Raw genomic sequence first — 21,649 nt, 5'->3', positions numbered from 1 at the left:
GTTATTGTCCAAGTTACCTTTCTGTGTCGTTAGATGGTAAATTTCATTTAAGATCCTGAATGATTACTTCTTTTGTTTTTGGTAAAACTGGACAGTATAAATATCTTTTCCTTGTTTTTCTGGATGTTTCTGTGTCTCGTTCCTTCAGGATCTACTTTCTGTTCATTTGGAAAGGATAATGGTGAGTTGTTCAGCAGTTTTGTATGAACTGGTTGGTGAACTGCAAACTATTCAGATGGATGCCATTGATTCAGACTGGTCTCAGTTCTGCTGTAACGTCACAATGCACTCTGGCCCAAGGAGTGGGGATTGACTGTTTTCCTCTGCTTTCTAGTCTAGCTGCAGATCAACGTCGTTTCCCCACATAACTGTTCTGTGGAACAACGCGTATATATTACACACAAAGAAAATACTTTTCTACAGAACTGGTTTATAAATAATGTTAACACAGTGAATAATCTACTAAATGATAAATTTTACTCCTATGAGGTGTTTATGGAAAAATATGATATTGATGCTTCACAAAGAGAGTTTTACATGGTAGCATAATTACCTCCACCAAGGAGGTCATGTTTTCACCGCCTTTATCTGTTTGTGTTCAAGATAACTTAAGAAGTTCTGGACGGATTTTCATGAAATTTTCAGGACTTGTTGGAAACGTGAAAAGGATGAACTGATTTAATTCTGGTGGTGATCCGGATCACCGTTTGGATGCAGGAACTTTTTAAAGACCTCGACGGTGGTTTACGCTCTCCGAGTGTTTTTCTGGGTAACTTCTGAATTGTTCAGTTTTGATAAAAAACTTTATTTTCAGACTTTGTACAACCGTATCTCTATATTGATAAATTATGAAATGAAAATAAAAGAAAGAGTCAACCGTAGTCAAGACAAAGCAGCAACTATTTCCGTATTCTGTTCAGCATACAGTTGTAATAACCGGTGAAATACTGAAAGCATTTCGTGTGGAATTACATTTCACAATGTTGAATAATAATTTATTTTACCAGATAAAAATAGATAAATCCAAATGCATCAATAAACAAACATGTTAATATCAAATTCATTTATACATTTATTTATATTGTAGCTACCTTATGTCTTAGTTAAATAGCATTATAAGAATAATTTAGCACGTAGTTTTTAATGTTTTACTGTATCATAATAATATCTCTGCCCTTTGTAACAAACCAAACTGTGAGAAAAATCAGGTAAAAACTGGTGAAGTTATTGTTGTGGTTGGACCTACACCTTACAGATAAATACATTGGAGGCGCATGGAGACCCATCCAAGATGGCGGCGCGATGAGGCTGACAACACGAGGGGTCTACTGGTATATGTCTATGCATTTTAACCCTTTCACGCATCATTTTCACACGTTTTGATCGGATTTGTTGGCGTTTCAGCTCGGAGCTGCAGTTCCAGCTTTGTCCTGCGCGAGGCGGTGTTGCGCCAATCCGCCGGAAGTGACGTTCTGTACCGCAGTGGCAAACAGGGAGAGAAGCAGCAAACAGAGGTTCGGGAAAATAAAATAAAGCAAAAAACCAACAAACAGGCGACTTGGAGATAAACACCAAACTGTAGCTTATTTTTATAGCGGCGGCAAAGTTTCCTCTCGCGCAGGAAGGCAGAAAGTCCCGCCGAGATGCCTGAAAGTAAGTTAGCTGGTTTTATTAGCATGCTAACGGCTAGCATTTCCAACACTGTGTTCACACGATGTTTAATTATTATATGATGATAAAAACTTTATTTCACCACTTACTGCTGGCAGAAGGAGCCACGATGTTTTAGTCTAATTTATGTTTTAATAGTTATTTACAGCTGGGATTAGCTTAGCTGTCCTGCTAACTCACTAGCTTTCTCTCGGGTTGATGCTAATTTATAACTAGTTTATAACTAATTTATAACTTATTCAATTCAACTTTATTTGTACAGCGCCGCTTCACAACAATGTTGTCACAGGGCACTTTACATACACGAATCAACATACACATCCAATTCAATTATGTCCTATAATAGAAACCAACTGATTGCATCGAGTCATGACTTGGATCCAATCCTCCATCCTGAGCTGCACACGGCGACAGTGGGAAGGAAAAAACTCCCCTTTAACAGGAAGAAAACCTCCGGCAGAACCCGGCTCAGGGAGGGCAGCCATCTGCCTCGACTGGTTGGGGTGGAGAGGACAGGAAAGACAGATCAACATGTACAACTGCACTTATTCAGGAAGACCTGCGGAAAAAAAGAGAAATAAGTTAGAGACGTAATATTGGCATATGTTTATACATTAATATATTAGAGAAACAGAGCAAGGTATACTTCTCAGTGCATCAGGTAACATCCCCATTGCTACATAAGTAATGGATGGCTAGACTACCCATAACTATAAGAGCAATGAGCAGAACCTGGACAGTTGGGTCCCGTACATGCAGACTCCAACTCAGGAGATGCTCATATCCTAACTATAAGAATCATGGAAAAGGAAGGTTTTCAGCTCCATCTTAAAGGTGTGGAGGGAGTCTGCCTCCTGAACCCACGGTGGGAGCTGGTTCCATAAGAGAGGAGCCTGATGGCTAAAGGCCCTTCCTCCCATAGTACTCTTTGAGACTCTGGGAACTAGTCTATAACTAGTTTGCTCATCTTTTAAAGACAATATGCTGAGAAGAAGCAGTCAGTAAAGTTAGTCTCGTTTTTCATGTAAAACATGAACAGAAAAGCTAAACTTTGACTCATCGCCGAGGAGAAGGTTTGGGGCAGAAAGACCTGAACTGGTTGCCTCGGCAACACACTGACAGATTAACATGTGTGTCTGGCAGCTGACAGCTACTCCAACCCTTTGGCTCCTGAGGGCCACGAGGTGGATGACCACAGAGCTGCAGCGCAGTGAGTTTTACACACACACACACACACACACACACACGCACACACACGTGTACGTGCACCCTCCTGCAGGCGTGTGCGTGTGTTAATGCTGCCGTGTGTCCCCTCAGGTCCAAACTGACCAATGATGACTTCAGGAAGCTGCTCATGACACCGCGGGCCACGCCGTCCACGGCCCCGCCCACCAAGTCCAGACACCATGAGTGAGTGACAGACGTTTCCATGGCGATGTGTAGGTCCCGTCTGCCGACACGAACAGATGTTTGTTTACTTCCCAGGATGCCGAGGGACTACAACGAGGATGAGGATCCGGCGGCGAGGAGGAGGAAGAAAAAGAGGTGAGTCGTTGGACATATTTCACTTGCTTGTGACCACATGGTCATGTGACCACGATTGCCATGGTAACGCAGCGATCTCCCGCAGCTACTACGCAAAGCTCCGTCAGCAGGAGATGGAGCGTGAGCGCGAGCTGGCGGAGAAGTACCGGGACCGGGCCCGCGAGAGACGGGATGGCGTCAACAAGGACTATGAGGAGACGGAGCTCATCAGCACCACCGCCAACTACCGAGCCGTCGGACCCACCGCCGAAGCGTGAGTACTCCCGCAGCCGGGTGGTCGGAGGCGGGGCTGGTGATGTCATCATGCACGTGTTTGCAGAGACAAGTCGGCAGCAGAGAAACGGCGGCAGCTCATCCAGGAGTCCAAGTTTCTGGGAGGTGACATGGAGCACACTCACTTGGTGAAAGGTCTGGACTTCGCTCTACTGCAGAAGGTCTGGTCCGATCCAAACCGACCAATCACAGCCCAGGACACACAGAAACTCACCTGTTGGGGTGTGTGTGTTGCAGGTGAGAGCTGAGATCACCAGCAAGGAGAAGGAAGAAGAAGACATGATGGAGAAGGTCCAGAAAGAGGCCAAGTACGAGCCCTATCCTGACCCGTTCAGGTCCGTTTGCTGCTGGTTCTGATAGAACTTCTGCTTCTGTCTGGCAGGAAAGACGTAGAACCAGAGGAAAAGATGGAGTTCAAGACCCGGATTGGTAAGTTCTGCTCTAACCGGGCTCAGTAAACCAGTAGCACCAGGTCCAATCCCCTACAGAGAGAACCGGTCCTCTTTTAGTGATCCGATGCATTCCACACCAGCCAGCTTTACTGGTTCCACACAGCGGGACTGGTTCCACACGGGCGTAGACTAAAAGAGAGGGCGTAGACTAAAAGAGAGGGCGTAGACTAAAGGAGACGGCGTAGACTAAAGGAGAGGGGCGTAGACTAAAGGAGAGGGGCGTAGACTAAAGGAGAGGGGCGTAGACTAAAGGAGAGGGCGTAGACTAAAGAAGACGGCGGAGACTAAAGGAGAGGGCGTAGACTAAAGGAGAGGGCGTAGACTAAAAGAGAGGGCGTAGACTAAAGAAGACGGCGGAGACTAAAGGAGAGGGCGTAGACTAAAGGAGAGGGCGTAGACTAAAGGAGAGGGCGTAGACTAAAGGAGAGGGCGTAGACTAAAGGAGACGGCGTAGACTATAGGAGACAGCGTAGACTAAAGGAGACGGCGTAGACCAGAGGTGTCCAGCTCCGGTCCTCGAGGGCCAGAGTCCTGCAGGTTTTCTATGTATCCCTGCTCAGACACACCTGATTCAAATTAATTAGTAGTAGAGCTTAATCAGTTGTGCACATCATTGGCTGTTTGATCCATTTAGTGGAAGCTAGATGTGTTGGAACAGGAATACATGGGAAACCTGCAGGACAGCGGCCCTCGAGGACCGACTTTGGACACCCCTGGCGTAGACTAAAAGAGAGGGCTTAGACCAAAGGAGAGGGCGTAGACTAAAAGAGGGCGTCGATTAAAGGAGAGGGCGTCGATTAAAGGAGAGGGCGTCGATTAAAGGAGAGGGCGTAGACTAAAGGAGAGGGGCGTAGACTAAAGGAGAGGGCGTAGACTAAAGGAGAGGGTGTAGACTAAAGGAGAGGGCGTAGACTAAAGGAGAGGGCGTCGATTAAAGGAGAGGGCGTCGATTAAAGGAGAGGGCGTTGATTAAAGGAGAGGGCGTAGACTAAAAGAGGGCGTCGATTAAAGGAGAGGGCGTTGATTAAAGGAGAGGGCGTCGATTAAAGGAGAGGGCGTAGACTAAAGGAGACGGCGTAGACTAAAGGAGAGGGGCGTAGACTAAAAGAGGGCGTCGAATAAAGGACAGGGCGTCGATTAAAGGAGAGGGCATAGACTAAAAGAGAGGGCGTAGACTAAAGGAGAGGGCGTAGACTAAAGGAGAGGGCGTAGACTAAGAGAGGGCGTAGACTAAAGGAGAGGGCGTAGACTAAAGGAGAGGGCGTAGACTAAAGGAGCGGGCGTAGACTAAAGGAGACGGCGTATACTAAAGGAGAGGGCGTAGACTAAAGGAGAGGGCGTAGACTAAAGGAGAGGGCGTAGACTAAAAGAGAGGGCGTAGACTAAAGGAGAGGGCGTAGACTAAAGGAGAGGGCGTAGACTAAAGGAGAGGGCGTAGACTAAAGGAGAGGGCGTAGACTAAAGGAGAGGGCGTAGACTAAAGGAGAGGGCGTAGACTAAAGGAGAGGGCGTCGATTAAAGGAGAGGGCGTAGACTAAAAGAGGGTGTCGATTAAAGGAGAGGGCGTCGATTAAAGGAGAGGGCGTAGACTAAAAGAGGGCGTCGATTAAAGGAGAGGGCGTCGATTAAAGGAGAGGGCGTAGACTAAACGAGAGGGCGTAGACTAAACGAGAGGGCGTAGACTAAACGAGAGGGCGTAGACTAAAGGAGACGGCGTAGACTAAAGGAGAGGACGTAGACTAAAGGAGAGGGACGTAGACTAAAGGAGAGGGACGTAGACTAAAGGAGAGGGACGTAGACTAAAGGAGACGGCGTAGACTAAAGGAGACGGCGTAGACTAAAGGAGACGGCGTAGACTAAAGGAGACGGCGTAGACTAAAAGAGAGGGCGTAGACTAAAGGAGAGGGCGTAGACTAAAGGAGAGGGCGTAGACTAAAGGAGAGGGCGTAGACTAAAGGAGAGGGCGTAGACTAAAGGAGACGGCGTAGACTAAAGGAGTGGGGCGTAGACTAAAGGAGAGGGGCGGAGACTAAAGGAGAGGGGCGGAGACTAAAGGAGAGGGCGGAGACTAAAGGAGAGGGCGGAGACTAAAGGAGAGGGCGGAGACTAAAGGAGAGGGCGTAGACTAAAAGAGGGGCGTAGACTAAAGGAGAGGGCGTAGACTAAAGGAGAGGGCGTAGACTAAAGGAGAGGGCGTAGACTAAGAGAGGGCGTAGAATAAAGGAGAGGGCGTAGACTAAAGGAGAGGGCGTAGACTAAAGGAGAGGGCGTAGACTAAAGGAGAGGGCGTAGACTAAAGGAGCGGGCGTAGACTAAAGGAGACGGCGTATACTAAAGGAGAGGGCGTAGACTAAAGGAGAGGGCGTAGACTAAAGGAGAGGGCGTAGACTAAAAGAGAGGGCGTAGACTAAAGGAGACGGCGTAGACTAAACGAGAGGGCGTAGACTAAAGGAGAGGGCGTAGACTAAAGGAGAGGGCGTAGACTAAAGGAGAGGGCGTAGACTAAAGGAGACGGCGTAGACTAAAGGAGACGGCGTAGACTAAAGGAGAGGGCGTAGACTAAAGGAGAGGGCGTCGATTAAAGGAGAGGGCGTAGACTAAAAGAGGGCGTCGATTAAAGGAGAGGGCGTAGACTAAAAGAGAGGGCGTAGACTAAAGGAGACGGCGTAGACTAAACGAGAGGGCGTAGACTAAAGGAGAGGGCGTAGACTAAAGGAGAGGGCGTAGACTAAAGGAGAGGGCGTAGACTAAAGGAGACGGCGTAGACTAAAGGAGAGGGCGTAGACTAAAGGAGAGGGCGTCGATTAAAGGAGAGGGCGTAGACTAAAAGAGGGCGTCGATTAAAGGAGAGGGCGTCGATTAAAGGAGAGGGCGTCGATTAAAGGAGAGGGCGTCGATTAAAGGAGAGGGCGTAGACTAAACGAGAGGGCGTAGACTAAACAAGAGGGCGTAGACTAAAGGAGACGGCGTAGACTAAAGGAGACGGCGTAGACTAAAGGAGAGGGACGTAGACTAAAGGAGACGGCGTAGACTAAAGGAGACGGCGTAGACTAAAGGAGAGGGCGTAGACTAAAGGAGAGGGCGTAGACTAAAGGAGTGGGGCGTAGACTAAAGGAGAGGGGCGTAGACTAAAGGAGAGGGGCGTAGACTAAAGGAGAGGGGCGTAGACTAAAGGAGAGGGGCGTAGACTAAAGGAGAGGGGCGTAGACTAAAGGAGAGGGCGGAGACTAAAGGAGAGGGCGGAGACTAAAGGAGAGGGCGTAGACTAAAGGAGAGGGCGTAGACTAAAGGAGAGGGCGTACACTAAAGGAGAGGGCGTACACTAAAAGAGGGGCGTAGACTAAAGGAGAGGGCGTAGACTAAAGGAGAGGGCGTAGACTAAAGGAGAGGGCGTAGACTATAGGAGACGGCGTATACTAAAGGAGAGGGCGTAGACTAAAGGAGAGGGCGTAGACTAAAGGAGAGGGCGTAGACTAAAAGAGAGGGCGTAGACTAAAGGAGACGGCGTAGACTAAACGAGAGGGCGTAGACTAAACGAGAGGGCGTAGACTAAAGGAGAGGGCGTAGACTAAAGGAGAGGGCGTAGAATAAAGGAGAGGGCGTTGATTAAAGGAGAGGGCGTAGACTAAAAGAGGGCGTCGATTAAAGGAGAGGGCGTCGATTAAAGTAGAGGGCGTCGATTAAAGGAGAGGGTGTAGACTAAAGGAGACGGCGTAGACTAAAGGAGAGGGGCGTAGACTAAAAGAGAGGGCGTAGACCAAAGGAGAGGGCGTAGACTAAAAGAGGGCGTCGATTAAAGGAGAGGGCGTCGATTAAAGGAGAGGGCTTCGATTAAAGGAGAGGGCGTCGATTAAAGGAGACGGCGTAGAGTAAAGGAGACGGCGTAGACTAAAGGAGAGGGGCGTAGACTAAAAGAGGGCGTCGAATAAAGGACAGGGCGTCGATTAAAGGAGAGGGCATAGACTAAAAGAGAGGGCGTAGACTAAAGGAGAGGGCGTAGACTAAGAGAGGGCGTAGAATAAAGGAGAGGGCGTAGACTAAAGGAGAGGGCGTAGACTAAAGGAGCGGGCGTAGACTAAAGGAGACGGCGTCGACTAACGGAGAGGGCGTCGACTAACGGAGAGGGCGTCGACTAAAGGAGAGGGCGTAGACTAAAGGAGAGGGCGTCGATTAAAGGAGAGGGCGTAAACTAAAGGAGAGGGCGTAGACTAAAGGAGAGGGCGTAGACTAAAAGAGAGGGCGTAGACTATAGGAGAGGGCGTAGAATAAAAGAGACGGCGTAGACTAAAAGAGACGGCGTAGACTAAAGGAGACGGCGTCGACTAAAGGAGACGGCGTCGACTAAAGGAGACGGCGTAGAATAAAAGAGAGGGCGTAGACTAAAGGAGAGGGCGTAGACTAAAGGAGAGGGCGTAGACTAAAGGAGAGGGCGTAGACTAAAGGAGAGGGCGTAGACTAAAGGAGAGGGCGTAGACTATAGGAGAGGGCGTAGACTAAAGGAGAGGGCGTAGACTAAAGGAGAGGGCGTAGACTAAAGGAGAGGGCGTAGAATAAAGGAGAGGGCGTAGACTAAAAGAGAGGGCGTAGACTAAAGGAGAGGGCGTAGACTAAAGGAGAGGGCGTAGACTAAAGGAGAGGGCGTAGACTAAAGGAGAGGGGCGTAGACTAAAAGAGGGCGTCGAATAAAGGACAGGGCGTCGATTAAAGGAGAAGGCATAGACTAAAGGAGAGGGCGTAGACTAAAGGAGAGGGCGTCGACTAAAGGAGAGGGCGTCGACTAAAGGAGAGGGCGTAGAATAAAGGAGAGGGCGTAGACTAAAGGAGAGGGCGTAGACTAAAGGAGAGGGCGTAGACTAAAGGAGAGGGCGTAGACTAAAGGAGAGGGGCGTAGACTAAAAGAGGGCGTCGAATAAAGGACAGGGCGTCGATTAAAGGAGAAGGCATAGACTAAAGGAGAGGGCGTAGACTAAAGGAGAGGGCGTCGACTAAAGGAGAGGGCGTCGACTAAAGGAGAGGGCGTCGACTAACGGAGAGGGCGTCGACTAACGGAGAGGGCGTCGACTAAAGGAGAGGGCGTAGACTAAAGGAGAGGGCGTCGATTAAAGGAGAGGGCGTAGACTAAAGGAGAGGGCGTAGACTAAAAGAGAGGGCGTAGACTATAGGAGAGGGCGTAGAATAAAAGAGACGGCGTAGACTAAAAGAGACGGCGTCGACTAAAGGAGACGGCGTCGACTAAAGGAGACGGCGTCGACTAAAGGAGACGGCGTAGAATAAAAGAGAGGGCGTAGACTAAAGGAGAGGGCGTAGACTAAAGGAGAGGGCGTAGACTAAAGGAGAGGGCGTAGACTATAGGAGAGGGCGTAGACTAAAGGAGAGGGCGTAGACTAAAAGAGAGGGCGTAGACTAAAGGAGAGGGCGTAGACTAAAGGAGAGGGCGTAGACTAAAGGAGAGGGCGTAGACTATAGGAGACGGCGTAGACTATAGGAGACAGCGTAGACTAAAGGAGACGGCGTAGACCAGAGGTGTCCAGCTCCGGTCCTCGAGGGCCAGAGTCCTGCAGGTTTTCTATGTATCCCTGCTCAGACACACCTGATTCAAATTAATTAGTAGTAGAGCTTAATCAGTTGTGCACATCATTGGCTGTTTGATCCATATAGTGGAAGCTAGATGTGTTGGAACAGGAATACATGGGAAACCTGCAGGACAGCGGCCCTCGAGGACCGACTTTGGACACCCCTGGCGTAGACTAAAAGAGAGGGCTTAGACCAAAGGAGAGGGCGTAGACTAAAAGAGGGCGTCGATTAAAGAGAGGGCGTCGATTAAAGGAGAGGGCGTCGATTAAAGGAGAGGGCGTCGATTAAAGGAGAGGGGCGTAGACTAAAGGAGAGGGTGTAGACTAAAGGAGAGGGCGTAGACTAAAGGAGAGGGCGTAGACTAAAAGAGGGCGTCGATTAAAGGAGAGGGCGTCGATTAAAGGAGACGGCGTTGATTAAAGGAGAGGGCGTAGAGTAAAGGAGACAGGCGTAGACTAAAAGAGAGGGCGTAGACCAAAGGAGAGGGCGTAGACTAAAAGAGGGCGTCGATTAAAGGAGAGGGCGTCGATTAAAGGAGAGGGCGTCGATTAAAGGAGAGGGCGTAGACTAAAGGTGACGGCGTAGACTAAAGGAGAGGGGCGTAGACTAAAAGAGGGCGTCGAATAAAGGACAGGGCGTCGATTAAAGGAGAGGGCATAGACTAAAAGAGAGGGCGTAGACTAAAGGAGAGGGCGTAGACTAAAGGAGAGGGCGTAGACTAAAGGAGAGGGGCGTAGACTAAAAGAGGGCGTCGAATAAAGGACAGGGCGTCGATTAAAGGAGAGGGCATAGACTAAAAGAGAGGGCGTAGACTAAAGGAGAGGGCGTAGACTAAAGGAGAGGGCGTAGACTAAAGGAGAGGGCGTAGACTAAGAGAGGGCGTAGACTAAGAGAGGGCGTAGAATAAAGGAGAGGGCGTAGACTAAAGGAGAGGGCGTAGACTAAAAGAGACGGCGTAGAATAAAGGAGAGGGCGTAGACTAAAGGAGAGGGCGTAGACTAAAAGAGAGGGCGTAGACTAAACGAGAGGGCGTTGACTAAACGAGACGGCGTAGACTAAAGGAGACGGCGTAGACTAAAGGAGAGGGCGTAGAATAAAGGAGAGGGCGTAGACTAAAGGAGAGGGCGTAGACTAAAGGAGAGGGCGTAGAATAAAGGAGAGGGCGTAGAATAAAGGAGAGGGCGTAGACTAAAGGAGAGGGCGTAGACTAAAGGAGAGGGCGTAGAATAAAGGAGAGGGCGTAGACTAAAGGAGAGGGCGTAGACTAAAAGAGACGGCGTAGAATAAAGGAGAGGGCGTAGACTAAAGGAGAGGGCGTAGACTGAAAGAGAGGGCGTAGACTAAACGAGAGGGCGTAGACTAAAGGAGACGGCGTAGAATAAAAGAGACGGCGTAGACTAAAAGAGACGGCGTAGACTAAAGGAGACGGCGTCGACTAAAGGAGACGGCGTCGACTAAAGGAGACGGCGTCGACTAAAGGAGACGGCGTCGACTAAAGGAGACGGCGTAGAATAAAAGAGAGGGCGTAGACTAAAGGAGAGGGCGTAGACTAAAGGAGAGGGCGTAGACTAAAGGAGAGGGCGTAGACTATAGGAGAGGGCGTAGACTAAAGGAGAGGGCGTAGACTATAGGAGACAGCGTAGACTAAAGGAGACGGCGTAGACCAGAGGTGTCCAGCTCCGGTCCTCGAGGGCCAGAGTCCTGCAGGTTTTCTATGTATCCCTGCTCAGACACACCTGATTCAAATTAATTAGTAGTAGAGCTTAATCAGTTGTGCACATCATTGGCTGTTTGATCCATATAGTGGAAGCTAGATGTGTTGGAACAGGAATACATGGGAAACCTGCAGGACAGCGGCCCTCGAGGACCGACTTTGGACACCCCTGGCGTAGACTAAAAGAGAGGGCTTAGACCAAAGGAGAGGGCGTAGACTAAAAGAGGGCGTCGATTAAAGAGAGGGCGTCGATTAAAGGAGAGGGCGTCGATTAAAGGAGAGGGCGTAGACTAAAGGAGAGGGGCGTAGACTAAAGGAGAGGGTGTAGACTAAAGGAGAGGGCGTAGACTAAAGGAGAGGGCGTAGACTAAAAGAGGGCGTCGATTAAAGGAGAGGGCGTCGATTAAAGGAGACGGCGTCGATTAAAGGAGAGGGCGTAGAGTAAAGGAGACAGGCGTAGACTAAAAGAGAGGGCGTAGACCAAAGGAGAGGGCGTAGACTAAAAGAGGGCGTCGATTTAAGGAGAGGGCGTCGATTTAAGGAGAGGGCGTCGATTAAAGGAGAGGGCGTAGACTAAAGGTGACGGCGTAGACTAAAGGAGAGGGGCGTAGACTAAAAGAGGGCGTCGAATAAAGGACAGGGCGTCGATTAAAGGAGAGGGCATAGACTAAAAGAGAGGGCGTAGACTAAAGGAGAGGGCGTAGACTAAAGGAGAGGGCGTAGACTAAAGGAGAGGGGCGTAGACTAAAAGAGGGCGTCGAATAAAGGACAGGGCGTCGATTAAAGGAGAGGGCATAGACTAAAAGAGAGGGCGTAGACTAAAGGAGAGGGCGTAGACTAAAGGAGAGGGCGTAGACTAAGAGAGGGCGTAGAATAAAGGAGAGGGCGTAGACTAAAGGAGAGGGCGTAGACTAAAAGAGACGGCGTAGAATAAAGGAGAGGGCGTAGACTAAAGGAGAGGGCGTAGACTAAAAGAGAGGGCGTAGACTAAAAGAGAGGGCGTAGACTAAAAGAGAGGGCGTAGACTAAAGGAGACGGCGTAGACTAAAGGAGAGGGCGTAGAATAAAGGAGAGGGCGTAGAATAAAGGAGAGGGCGTAGACTAAAGGAGAGGGCGTAGACTAAAGGAGAGGGCGTAGACTAAAGGAGAGGGCGTAGACTAAACGAGAGGGCGTAGACTAAACGAGAGGGCGTAGACTAAACGAGAGGGCGTAGACTAAAGGAGAGGGCGTAGAATAAAGGAGAGGGCGTAGACTAAAGGAGAGGGCGTAGACTAAAGGAGAGGGCGTAGACTAAAGGAGAGGGCGTCGACTAAAGGAGAGGGCGTCGACTAAAGGAGAGGGCGTCGACTAAAGGAGAGGGCGTCGACTAACGGAGAGGGCGTCGACTAAAGGAGAGGGTGTAGACGGACTTGGATCAGAACGAATGACCTGGACGTTTTCTATGATTGGTTTCATCTGGATTAAAATTCAGAGGAATCATGATGCCGGGAGGCTTCAGTTCCCCTCCTCACCATCTCCATCTCTGCCCAGAACCAGAACCAGCAGAGGTCTGGAGGCCCTATAGCAGAACCAGAGTCTGTGTGGGGGCCCTAAACCAGAACCAGAACCAGAGTCTGTGTGGGGGCCCTAAATCAGAACCAGAGTCTGTGTGGGGGCTCTAAACCCCAAACTTTGTGTGGGGAGTCTGTGCCGTATGGCAGTTTCAGGCCTGTTCTGTGCCTTTGCAGCGGTTCTAGAGGAGATTCCTGGTCAGAACAGTCCGGAACTGCAGCTGCGAACGTCCGTCTTGCTGATTTGCCTTCCTCCTCCTCGTCTTCCTCTCAGGCAGGAACATCTACCGCGTGGTCTTCAGGTCTGGAGTTCCAGAGAGGAACGAGCTTTTCCTTCCTGGTCGCATGGCCTACGTGGTGGATCTGGACGACGAATTCACAGACACCGACATCCCCACCACCCTGATCCGGAGCAAGGCTGACTGTCCCAGCATGGAGGTGAATCCTGCTCTCGGACCAGTACAGTCGGAAGTCCTGGTCCTGGTCCCGTCCAGTATAAAATGCTGAGCTTCTGTCTTTCAGGCCCAGACCACCCTGACTACCAACGACATCGTGATCTCCAAGTTGACCCAGATCCTGTCCTACCTGAGGCAGGGCACTCGCCACAAGAAGATGAAGAAAAAGGACAAAGGTGACCCGGTCTCTGGTGACCCGGTCTCTGGTGACCCGGTCTCTGGCCTGGTTCTCTGGTGACCCGGTCTCTGGTGACCCAGTCTCTGGCCTGGTTATCTGGTGACCTGGTTCTCTGGTGACCCGGTCTCTGGCCTGGTTCTCTGGTGACCCGGTCTCTGGTGACCCAGTCTCTGGTGACCTGGTCTCTGGCCTGGTTCTCTGGTGACCCGGTCTCTGGTGACCCAGTCTCTGGCCTGGTTCTCTGGTGACCTGGTTATCTGGTGACCTGGTTCTTTGGTGACCCGGCCTCTGGTGACCTGGTTCTCTGGTGACCCGGTTCTCTGGTGACCTGGTCTCTGGTGACCCAGTCTCTGGCCTGGTTCTCTGGTGACCTGGTTATCTGGTGACCTGGTTCTTTGGTGACCTGGTTCTCTGGTGACCTGGTTCTCTGATGACCCGGTTCTCTGGTGACCCGGTCTCTGGTGACCTGGTTCTCTGGTGACCTGGTTCTCTGGTGACCCGGTCTCTGGTGACCCGGTCTCTGGCCTGGTTCTCTCTGGTGACCTGGTCTCTGGTGACCCGCCCTCTGATAACCCGGTCTCTGGTGACCCAGTCTCTGGCCAGGTTCTCTGGTGACCTGGTCTCTGGCTTGGTTCTCTGGTGACCCGGTCTCTGGTGACCCGGTCTCTGGCCTGGTTCTCTGGTGACCTGGTTCTTTGGTGACCTGGTTCTCTGGTGACCTGGTTCTCTGGTGACCCGGTTCTCTGGTGACCCGGCCTCTGGTGACCTGGTTCTTTGGTGACCTGGTTCTCTGGGGCCCCGGTTCTCTGGTGACCCGGTTTCTGGTGACCTGGTTCTTTGGTGACCTGGTTCTCTGGTGACCTGGTTCTCTGGTGACCCGGTCTCTGGTGACCTGGTTCTCTGGTGACCTGGTTCTCTGGTGACCTGGTTCTTTGGTGACCTGGTTCTCTGGTGACCTGGTTCTCTGGTGACCTGGTTCTTTGGTGACCTGGTTCTCTGGTGACCTGGTCTCTGGCCTGGTTCTCTGGTGACCTGGTTCTCTGATGACCCGGTTCTCTGGTGACCCGGTCTCTGGTGACCTGGTTCTCTGGTGACCTGGTTCTCTGGTGACCTGGTTCTCTGGTGACCCGGTCTCTGGTGACCCGGTCTCTGGCCTGGTTCTCTCTGGTGACCTGGTCTCTGGTGACCCGCCCTCTGATAACCCGGTCTCTGGTGACCCAGTCTCTGGCCAGGTTCTCTGGTGACCTGGTCTCTGGCTTGGTTCTCTGGTGACCCGGTCTCTGGTGACCCGGTCTCTGGCCTGGTTCTCTGGTGACCTGGTTCTCTGGTGACCTGGTTCTCTGGTGACCCGGTTCTCTGGTGACCCGGCCTCTGGTGACCTGGTTCTTTGGTGACCTGGTTCTCTGGGGCCCCGGTTCTCTGGTGACCCGGTTTCTGGTGACCTGGTTCTTTGGTGACCTGGTTCTCTGGTGACCTGGTTCTCTGGTGACCCGGTCTCTGGTGACCTGGTTCTCTGGTGACCTGGTTCTCTGGTGACCTGGTTCTTTGGTGACCTGGTTCTCTGGTGACCTGGTTCTCTGGTGACCTGGTTCTTTGGTGACCTGGTTCTCTGGTGACCTGGTCTCTGGCCTGGTTCTCTGGTGACCTGGTTCTCTGGTGACCTGGTTCTTTGGTGACCTGGTTCTCTGGTGACCTGGTCTCTGGCCTGGTTCTCTGGTGACCTGGTTCTCTGGTGACCTGGTCTCTGGTGACCTGGTTCTTTGGTGACCCGGTCATTGGCCTGGTCTCTGGTGACCTGGTTCTCCGGTGACCCGGCCTCTGGTGACCTGGTTCTTTGGTGACCTGGTTCTCTGGTGACCTGGTTCTCTGGTGACCTGGTTCTCTGGTGACCTGGTTCTCCGGTGACCCGGCCTCTGGTGACCTGGTTCTTTGGTGACCTGGTTCTCTGGTGGCCTGGTTCTCTGGTGACCTGGTTCTCCGGTGACCCGGCCTCTGGTGACCTGGTTCTTTGGTGACCTGGTTCTCTGGTGACCTGGTTCTCTGGTGACCCGGTCTCTGGTGACCCGGTCTCTGGCCTGGTTCTCTGGTGACCTGGTTCTCTGGTGACCTGGTTCTCTGGTGACCCGGTTCTCTGGTGACCTGGTTCTCTGGTGACCCGGTCTCTGGTGACCTGGTTCTCTGGTGACCCGGTCTCTGGTGACCTGGTTCTTTGGTGACCCGGTCTCTGGTGACCTGGTTCTTTGGTGACCCGGTCATTGGCCTGGTCTCTGGTGACCTGGTTCTTTGGTGACCCGGTCATTGGCCTGGTCTCTGGTGACCTGGTTCTTTGGTGACCCGGTCATTGGCCTGGTCTCTGGTGACCTGGTCTCTCGCCTGGTCTCTGGTGACCCGGTCTCTAGTGACCCAGTCTGACCTGTGTGGTTCTGGGACCGGTTCTGATCCAACTCTGTGTTTTAGGTAAACTGGATGATAAACGAGCTCCTGAAGCCGACCTCAGGTCAGTCTTCTCTTGGTCTCCATGGTAATGGACGCTGTCTCTGGGTCTCCATGGTAACCGCTGTGTGTGTTGCAGCATCTTCGAGGACGTCGGTGACTACATCCCGTCCGCCACCGCCTCCTCCAAACCGCCCAAAGACAAGGACCGGCACCGGGACCGGGAGGACGATGTGAAGAACCGGAGACACAGCTACTTCGAGAAACCTCGAGGAGACGAACATCCGGCCGTGGAGGTGGACACAGGTACGAACCTCCTCCTGCTCCTCCTCCTCTTCCTGCTCCTCCCGCTCCTCTTCCTGCTCCTCCTCCTCCTCTTCCTGCTCCTCCTGCTCCTCTTCCTGCTCCTCCTGCTCCTCTTCCTGCTCCTCCTGCTCCTCTTCCTGCTCCTCCTGCTCTTCCTGCTCCTCCTGCTCCTCTTCCTGCTCCTCCTCCTCCTCTTCCTGCTCCTCCCGCTCCTCTTCCTGCTCCTCCCGCTCCTCTTCCTGCTCCTCCTCCTCCTCTTCCTGCTCCTCCCGCTCCTCTTCCTGCTCCTCCCGCTCCTCTTCCTGCTCCTCCTCCTCCTCTTCCTGCTCCTCCTGCTCCTCTTCCTGCTCCTCCTGCTCCTCTTCCTGCTCCTCCTGCTCCTCTTCCTGCTCCTCCTCCTCCTCTTCCTGCTCCTCCTGCTCCTCTTCCTGCTCCTCCTCCTCCTCTTCCTGCTCCTCCTCCTCCTCCTGCTCCTCCTCCTTTTCCTGCTCCTCCCGCTCCTCTTCCTGCTCCTCCCGCTCCTCTTCCTGCTCCTCCTCCTCCTCTTCCTGCTCCTCCTGCTCCTCTTCCTGCTCCTCCTGCTCCTCTTCCTGCTCCTCCTCCTCCTCTTCCTGCTCCTCCTCCTCCTCTTCCTGCTCCTCCCGCTCCTCTTCCTGCTCCTCCCGCTCCTCTTCCTGCTCCTCCCGCTCCTCTTCCTGCTCCTCCTCCTCCTCTTCCTGCTCCTCCTCCTGCTCCTCCTCCTCCTCTTCCTGCTCCTCCTCCTCCTCTTCCTGCTCCTCCTCCTCCTCTTCCTGCTCCTGCCCCTCCTCCACGCCAACATGATCCGTGTCTATCTTCAGGTCCAGGATCAGTCAGAGACCAGATCAAGATGATCAATGAGAAGTTTGCTGGAGCAGCAGGCAGCCAATGGCCAGGCCAGGAGCCATATCCTTCACTCCTGTTGGTGGGTTTGTTGTGGGGGCGGAGCTTAGCGCGTCAGGTGACCTTAACCAGGTGAAACTCAGAGGAGAGACGCTGGGAAAGAGCAGCTGGGAGACTTCTTCGGAGGATCCAACTCCTACGCAGAGTGTTACCCTGCAACGTAAGTCCAGAGGTGAACCCGGTTCTGAGACGGTAGACCGGCTCTGAGGCGGTAGACCAGTTCTGAGGCGGTAGATCGGCTCTGAGGCGGTAGACCAGTTCTGAGGCGGTAGATCGGCTCTGAGGCGGTAGACCGGCTCTGAGGCGGTAGACCAGTTCTGAGGCGGTAGATCGGCTCTGAGGCGGTAGACCGGCTCTGAGGCGGTAGACCAGTTCTGAGGCGGTAGATCGGCTCTGAGGCGGTAGACCAGTTCTGAGGCGGTAGATCGGCTCTGAGGCGGTAGACCGGCTCTGAGGCGGTAGATCGGCTCTGAGGCGGTAGATCGGCTCTGAGGCGGTAGATCGGCTCTGAGACGGTAGATCGGCTCTGAGACGGTAGACCGGCTCTGAGGCGGTAGACCGGTTCGGAGGCGGTAGACCGGCTCTGAGGCGGTAGACCAGTTCTGAGGCGGTAGATCGGCTCTGAGGCGGTAGACCGGCTCTGAGGCGGTAGATCGGCTCTGAGGCGGTAGATCGGCTCTGAGACGGTAGACCGGTTCTGAGGCGGTAGATCGGCTCTGAGACGGTAGACCGGCTCTGAGGCGGTAGACCGGTTCGGAGGCGGTAGACCGGCTCTGAGGCGGTAGACCAGTTCTGAGGCGGTAGATCGGCTCTGAGACGGTAGATCGGCTCTGAGGCGGTAGATCGGCTCTGAGACGGTAGATCGGCTCTGAGACGGTAGATCGGCTCTGAGGCGGTAGACCGGCTCTGAGGCGGTAGACCGGCTCTGAGGCGGTAGATCGGCTCTGAGGCGGTAGACCAGTTCTGAGGCGGTAGATCGGCTCTGAGGCGGTAGACCGGCTCTGGGCGGTAGACCAGTTCTGAGGCGGTAGATCGGCTCTGAGGCGGTAGACCAGTTCTGAGGCGGTAGATCGGCTCTGAGGCGGTAGACCGGCTCTGAGGCGGTAGACCGGCTCTGAGACGGTAGACCAGTTCTGAGGCGGTAGATCGGCTCTGAGACGGTAGACCGGCTCTGAGGCGGTAGACCGGTTCGGAGGCGGTAGACCGGCTCTGAGGCGGTAGACCAGTTCTGAGGCGGTAGATCGGCTCTGAGACGGTAGATCGGCTCTGAGGCGGTAGATCGGCTCTGAGACGGTAGATCGGCTCTGAGGCGGTAGACCGGTTCGGAGGCGGTAGACCGGCTCTGAGGCGTAGACCAGTTCTGAGGCGGTAGATCGGCTCTGAGGCGGTAGACCAGTTCTGAGGCGGTAGATCGGCTCTGAGGCGGTAGACCGGCTCTGAGGCGGTAGATCGGCTCTGAGGCGGTAGATCGGCTCTGAGACGGTAGACCAGTTCTGAGGCGGTAGATCGGCTCTGAGACGGTAGACCGGCTCTGAGGCGGTAGATCGGCTCTGAGGTGGTAGACCAGTTCTGAGGCGGTAGATCGGCTCTGAGGCGGTAGACCAGTTCTGAGGCGGTAGATCGGCTCTGAGGCGGTAGACCGGCTCTGAGGCGGTAGATCGGCTCTGAGACGGTAGATCGGCTCTGAGGCGGTAGACCGGCTCTGGGGCGGTAGACCGGCTCTGGGGCGGTAGACCGGCTCTGGGGCGGTAGACCGGCTCTGGGGCGGTACCCCGGTTCTGAGGCGGTACCCCGGTTCTGACCCGCTGTGTTTGTCTCCAGGATGGATGACCTGGCGGTGGACAGTGACGAGGAGGTGGACTACAGCAAGATGGACCAGGTGAGTCCCGCTCCCCACACACAGCACTGCCCAGAACCGGTTCTGATCCGCCTCGTCTGTTGCAGGGGAACAAAAAGGGTCCGTTGGGCCGCTGGGACTTCGACACCCAGGAGGAGTACTCTGATTACATGAACAACAAGGAGGCGCTGCCCAAGTAGGTTTCATTCCCTCAGCTCTGACTGACAGGCAGCCGCAGACGCTGATGCTGAAGTTTGTCCCTGCAGGGCTGCCTTCCAGTACGGCATCAAGATGTCCGAAGGCAGGAAGACGCGCCGCTTCAAGGAGACCAACGAGAAGGCGGAGCTAGACCGACAGTGGAAGAAGATCAGCGCGGTGAGAAGCAAACAAAACTAACCCCTTCAGTTGTCTTCATGTGAAGCTTCACGCGTCTCCATCATCTGTTTCAGATCATCGAGAAGAGGAAGAAGATGGAGGCCGACGGGTAACCACTTCCTGTTCACATCGCGGCATCTTCATGTCATTAGCCAATCAGAAAGCAGCCGCTTGGTTTTCTTGTAGTTCTATAGACATTACCAGTACTGAAGTACTACACCCGCAGAAAGATGGTGGCTGCAGAAAGTCCCGAACGCACCGATAAAATGCTCACCGCCGTAGGGTTGGAAATGTGTCCAGTTCCAACCACACAGTAAAGGTTCCTCCCCCCCCAGGCGCTGCGTCACGCCAAGGTTCCTTCCCATAACGGTGTGCGGTGACGGTAAACAGACCGTAAACGGGACGGTAAACGGACCGTAAACGGTGCGCGGTGACGGTAAACGGACCGTAAACGGTGCGCGGTGACGGTAAACGGACCGTAAACGGTGCGCGGTGACTGTAAACGGACCGTAAACGGTGCGCGGTGACGGTAAACGGACCGTAAACGGTGCGCGGTGACGGTAAACGGACCGTAAACGGTGCGCGGTGACGGTAAACGGACCGTAAACGGTGCGCGGTGACGGTGAACGGACCGTAAACGGTGCGCGGTGACGGTGAACGGACCGTAAACGGTGCGCGGTGACGGTGAACGGACCGTAAACGGTGCGCGGTGACGGTGAACGGACCGTAAACGGTGCGCGGTGACGGTGAACGGACCGTAAACGGTGCGCGGTGACGGTGAACGGACCGTAAACGGTGCGCGGTGACGGTGAACGGACCGTAAACGGTGCGCGGTGACGGTGAACGGACCGTAAACGGTGCGCGGTGACGGTGAACGGACCGTAAACGGTGCGCGGTGACGGTGAACGGACCGTAAACGGTGCGCGGTGACGGTGAACGGACCGTAAACGGTGCGCGGTGACGGTGAACGGACCGTAAACGGTGCGCGGTGACGGTGAACGGACCGTAAACGGTGCGCGGTGACGGTGAACGGACCGTAAACGGTGCGCGGTGACGGTGAACGGACCGTAAACGGTGCGCGGTGACGGTGAACGGACCGTAAACGGTGCGCGGTGACGGTGAACGGACCGTAAACGGTGCGCGGTGACGGTGAACGGACCGTAAACGGTGCGCGGTGACGGTGAACGGACCGTAAACGGTGCGCGGTGACGGTGAACGGACCGTAAACGGTGCGCGGTGACGGTGAACGGACCGTAAACGGTGCGCGGTGACGGTGAACGGACCGTAAACGGTGCGCGGTGACGGTGAACGGACCGTAAACGGTGCGCGGTGACGGTAAACGGACCGTAAACGGTGCGCGGTGACGGTAAACGGACCGTAAACGGTGCGCGGTGACGGTAAACGGACCGTAAACGGTGCGCGGTGACGGTAAACGGACCGTAAACGGTGCGCGGTGACGGTAAACGGACCGTAAACGGTGCGCGGTGACGGTGAACGGACCGTAAACGGTGCGCGGTGAGGTAAACGGACCGTAAACGGTGCGCGGTGACGGTAAACGGACCGTAAACGGTGCGCGGTGACGGTAAACGGACCGTAAACGGTGCGCGGTGACGGTAAACAGATTTCAAGTGTGTAAGTATTGTAAAGAGACAGTTAACAACATACCCTTTGTTTTCCAGGGTGGACGTGAAGAGACCCAAATACTGAAGACTCCTCTCTTGTTTCCTGTCGGATCAGTGCTGATGATGCTTCCGGATAGTCATGTGATTAGTTAATAAATGTTAAGAGAACATGTGATTTTATGTAGATCCAACCTGTTTTTGATCAGTTGTTGTGAGAATTAATAATCATTAAAATATTCAGACGTTCGTACTTGTCCATCCTGATATCAGTGCTCAGTTACGTGGTGCACCAATCACGCCGATGTCTCCATAGCTCTGCGTTATAACCTGAACCCAAAGATACGAAAGATTTAATATATCTGACCATTAGCCTGTCCTCACCTCCCGTGGGCTCACCATCTGCGGGAGGAGCCGTAGGGGTCGGGTGCAGTGTGAGCTGGGCGGCAGCAAGGGGCGGGGACCCTGGCGGTCCGATCCCCGGCTGCAGAAGCTGGCTCTAGGGACGTGGAACGTCACCTCTCTGGTGGGGAAGGAGCCTGAGCTTGTGCGCGAGGTTGAGCGGTTCCGGCTAGATATAGTTGGACTCACCTCGACGCATGGCTTGGGCTCTGGAACCAGTACCCTCGAGAGGGGCTGGACCTTCTTCCACTCTGGAGTTGCTCATGGTGAGAGGCGCCGAGCAGGTGTGGACATTCTCATCAGCCCCCAGCTTGGTGCCTGCACGTTGGGGTTTACCCCGGTG

General features: G+C 53.5%; 1 protein-coding gene across 1 annotated transcript; it reads left to right on the top strand.

Moving 5' to 3' along the window:
* Nucleotides 1–1,475: 1,475 nt before the first annotated feature.
* ik (IK cytokine) lies at nucleotides 1,476–21,153 on the top strand. The gene is made up of 19 exons (XM_079247297.1): nucleotides 1,476–1,653; nucleotides 2,815–2,881; nucleotides 2,989–3,081; nucleotides 3,157–3,216; nucleotides 3,302–3,469; nucleotides 3,536–3,650; nucleotides 3,727–3,797; nucleotides 3,872–3,918; nucleotides 13,055–13,218; nucleotides 13,303–13,411; nucleotides 15,871–15,910; nucleotides 15,986–16,152; nucleotides 16,992–17,076; nucleotides 17,153–17,233; nucleotides 18,895–18,952; nucleotides 19,018–19,106; nucleotides 19,177–19,285; nucleotides 19,360–19,394; nucleotides 20,965–21,153. Exons 1-19 carry the CDS (start codon nucleotides 1,644–1,646, stop codon nucleotides 20,990–20,992), a joined length of 1,596 nt encoding a protein of 531 aa, XP_079103423.1. The 5' UTR covers nucleotides 1,476–1,643; the 3' UTR covers nucleotides 20,993–21,153.
* The last annotated feature ends 496 nt before the right edge of the window (nucleotides 21,154–21,649 follow it).

This window comes from Telmatherina bonti (genome assembly GCF_933228915.1).
Source record: "Telmatherina bonti genome assembly, chromosome: 10".
Classification (NCBI taxonomy): Eukaryota; Metazoa; Chordata; class Actinopteri; order Atheriniformes; family Telmatherinidae; genus Telmatherina; species Telmatherina bonti.
This window is presented reverse-complemented; position numbering and strand designations above follow the sequence as displayed.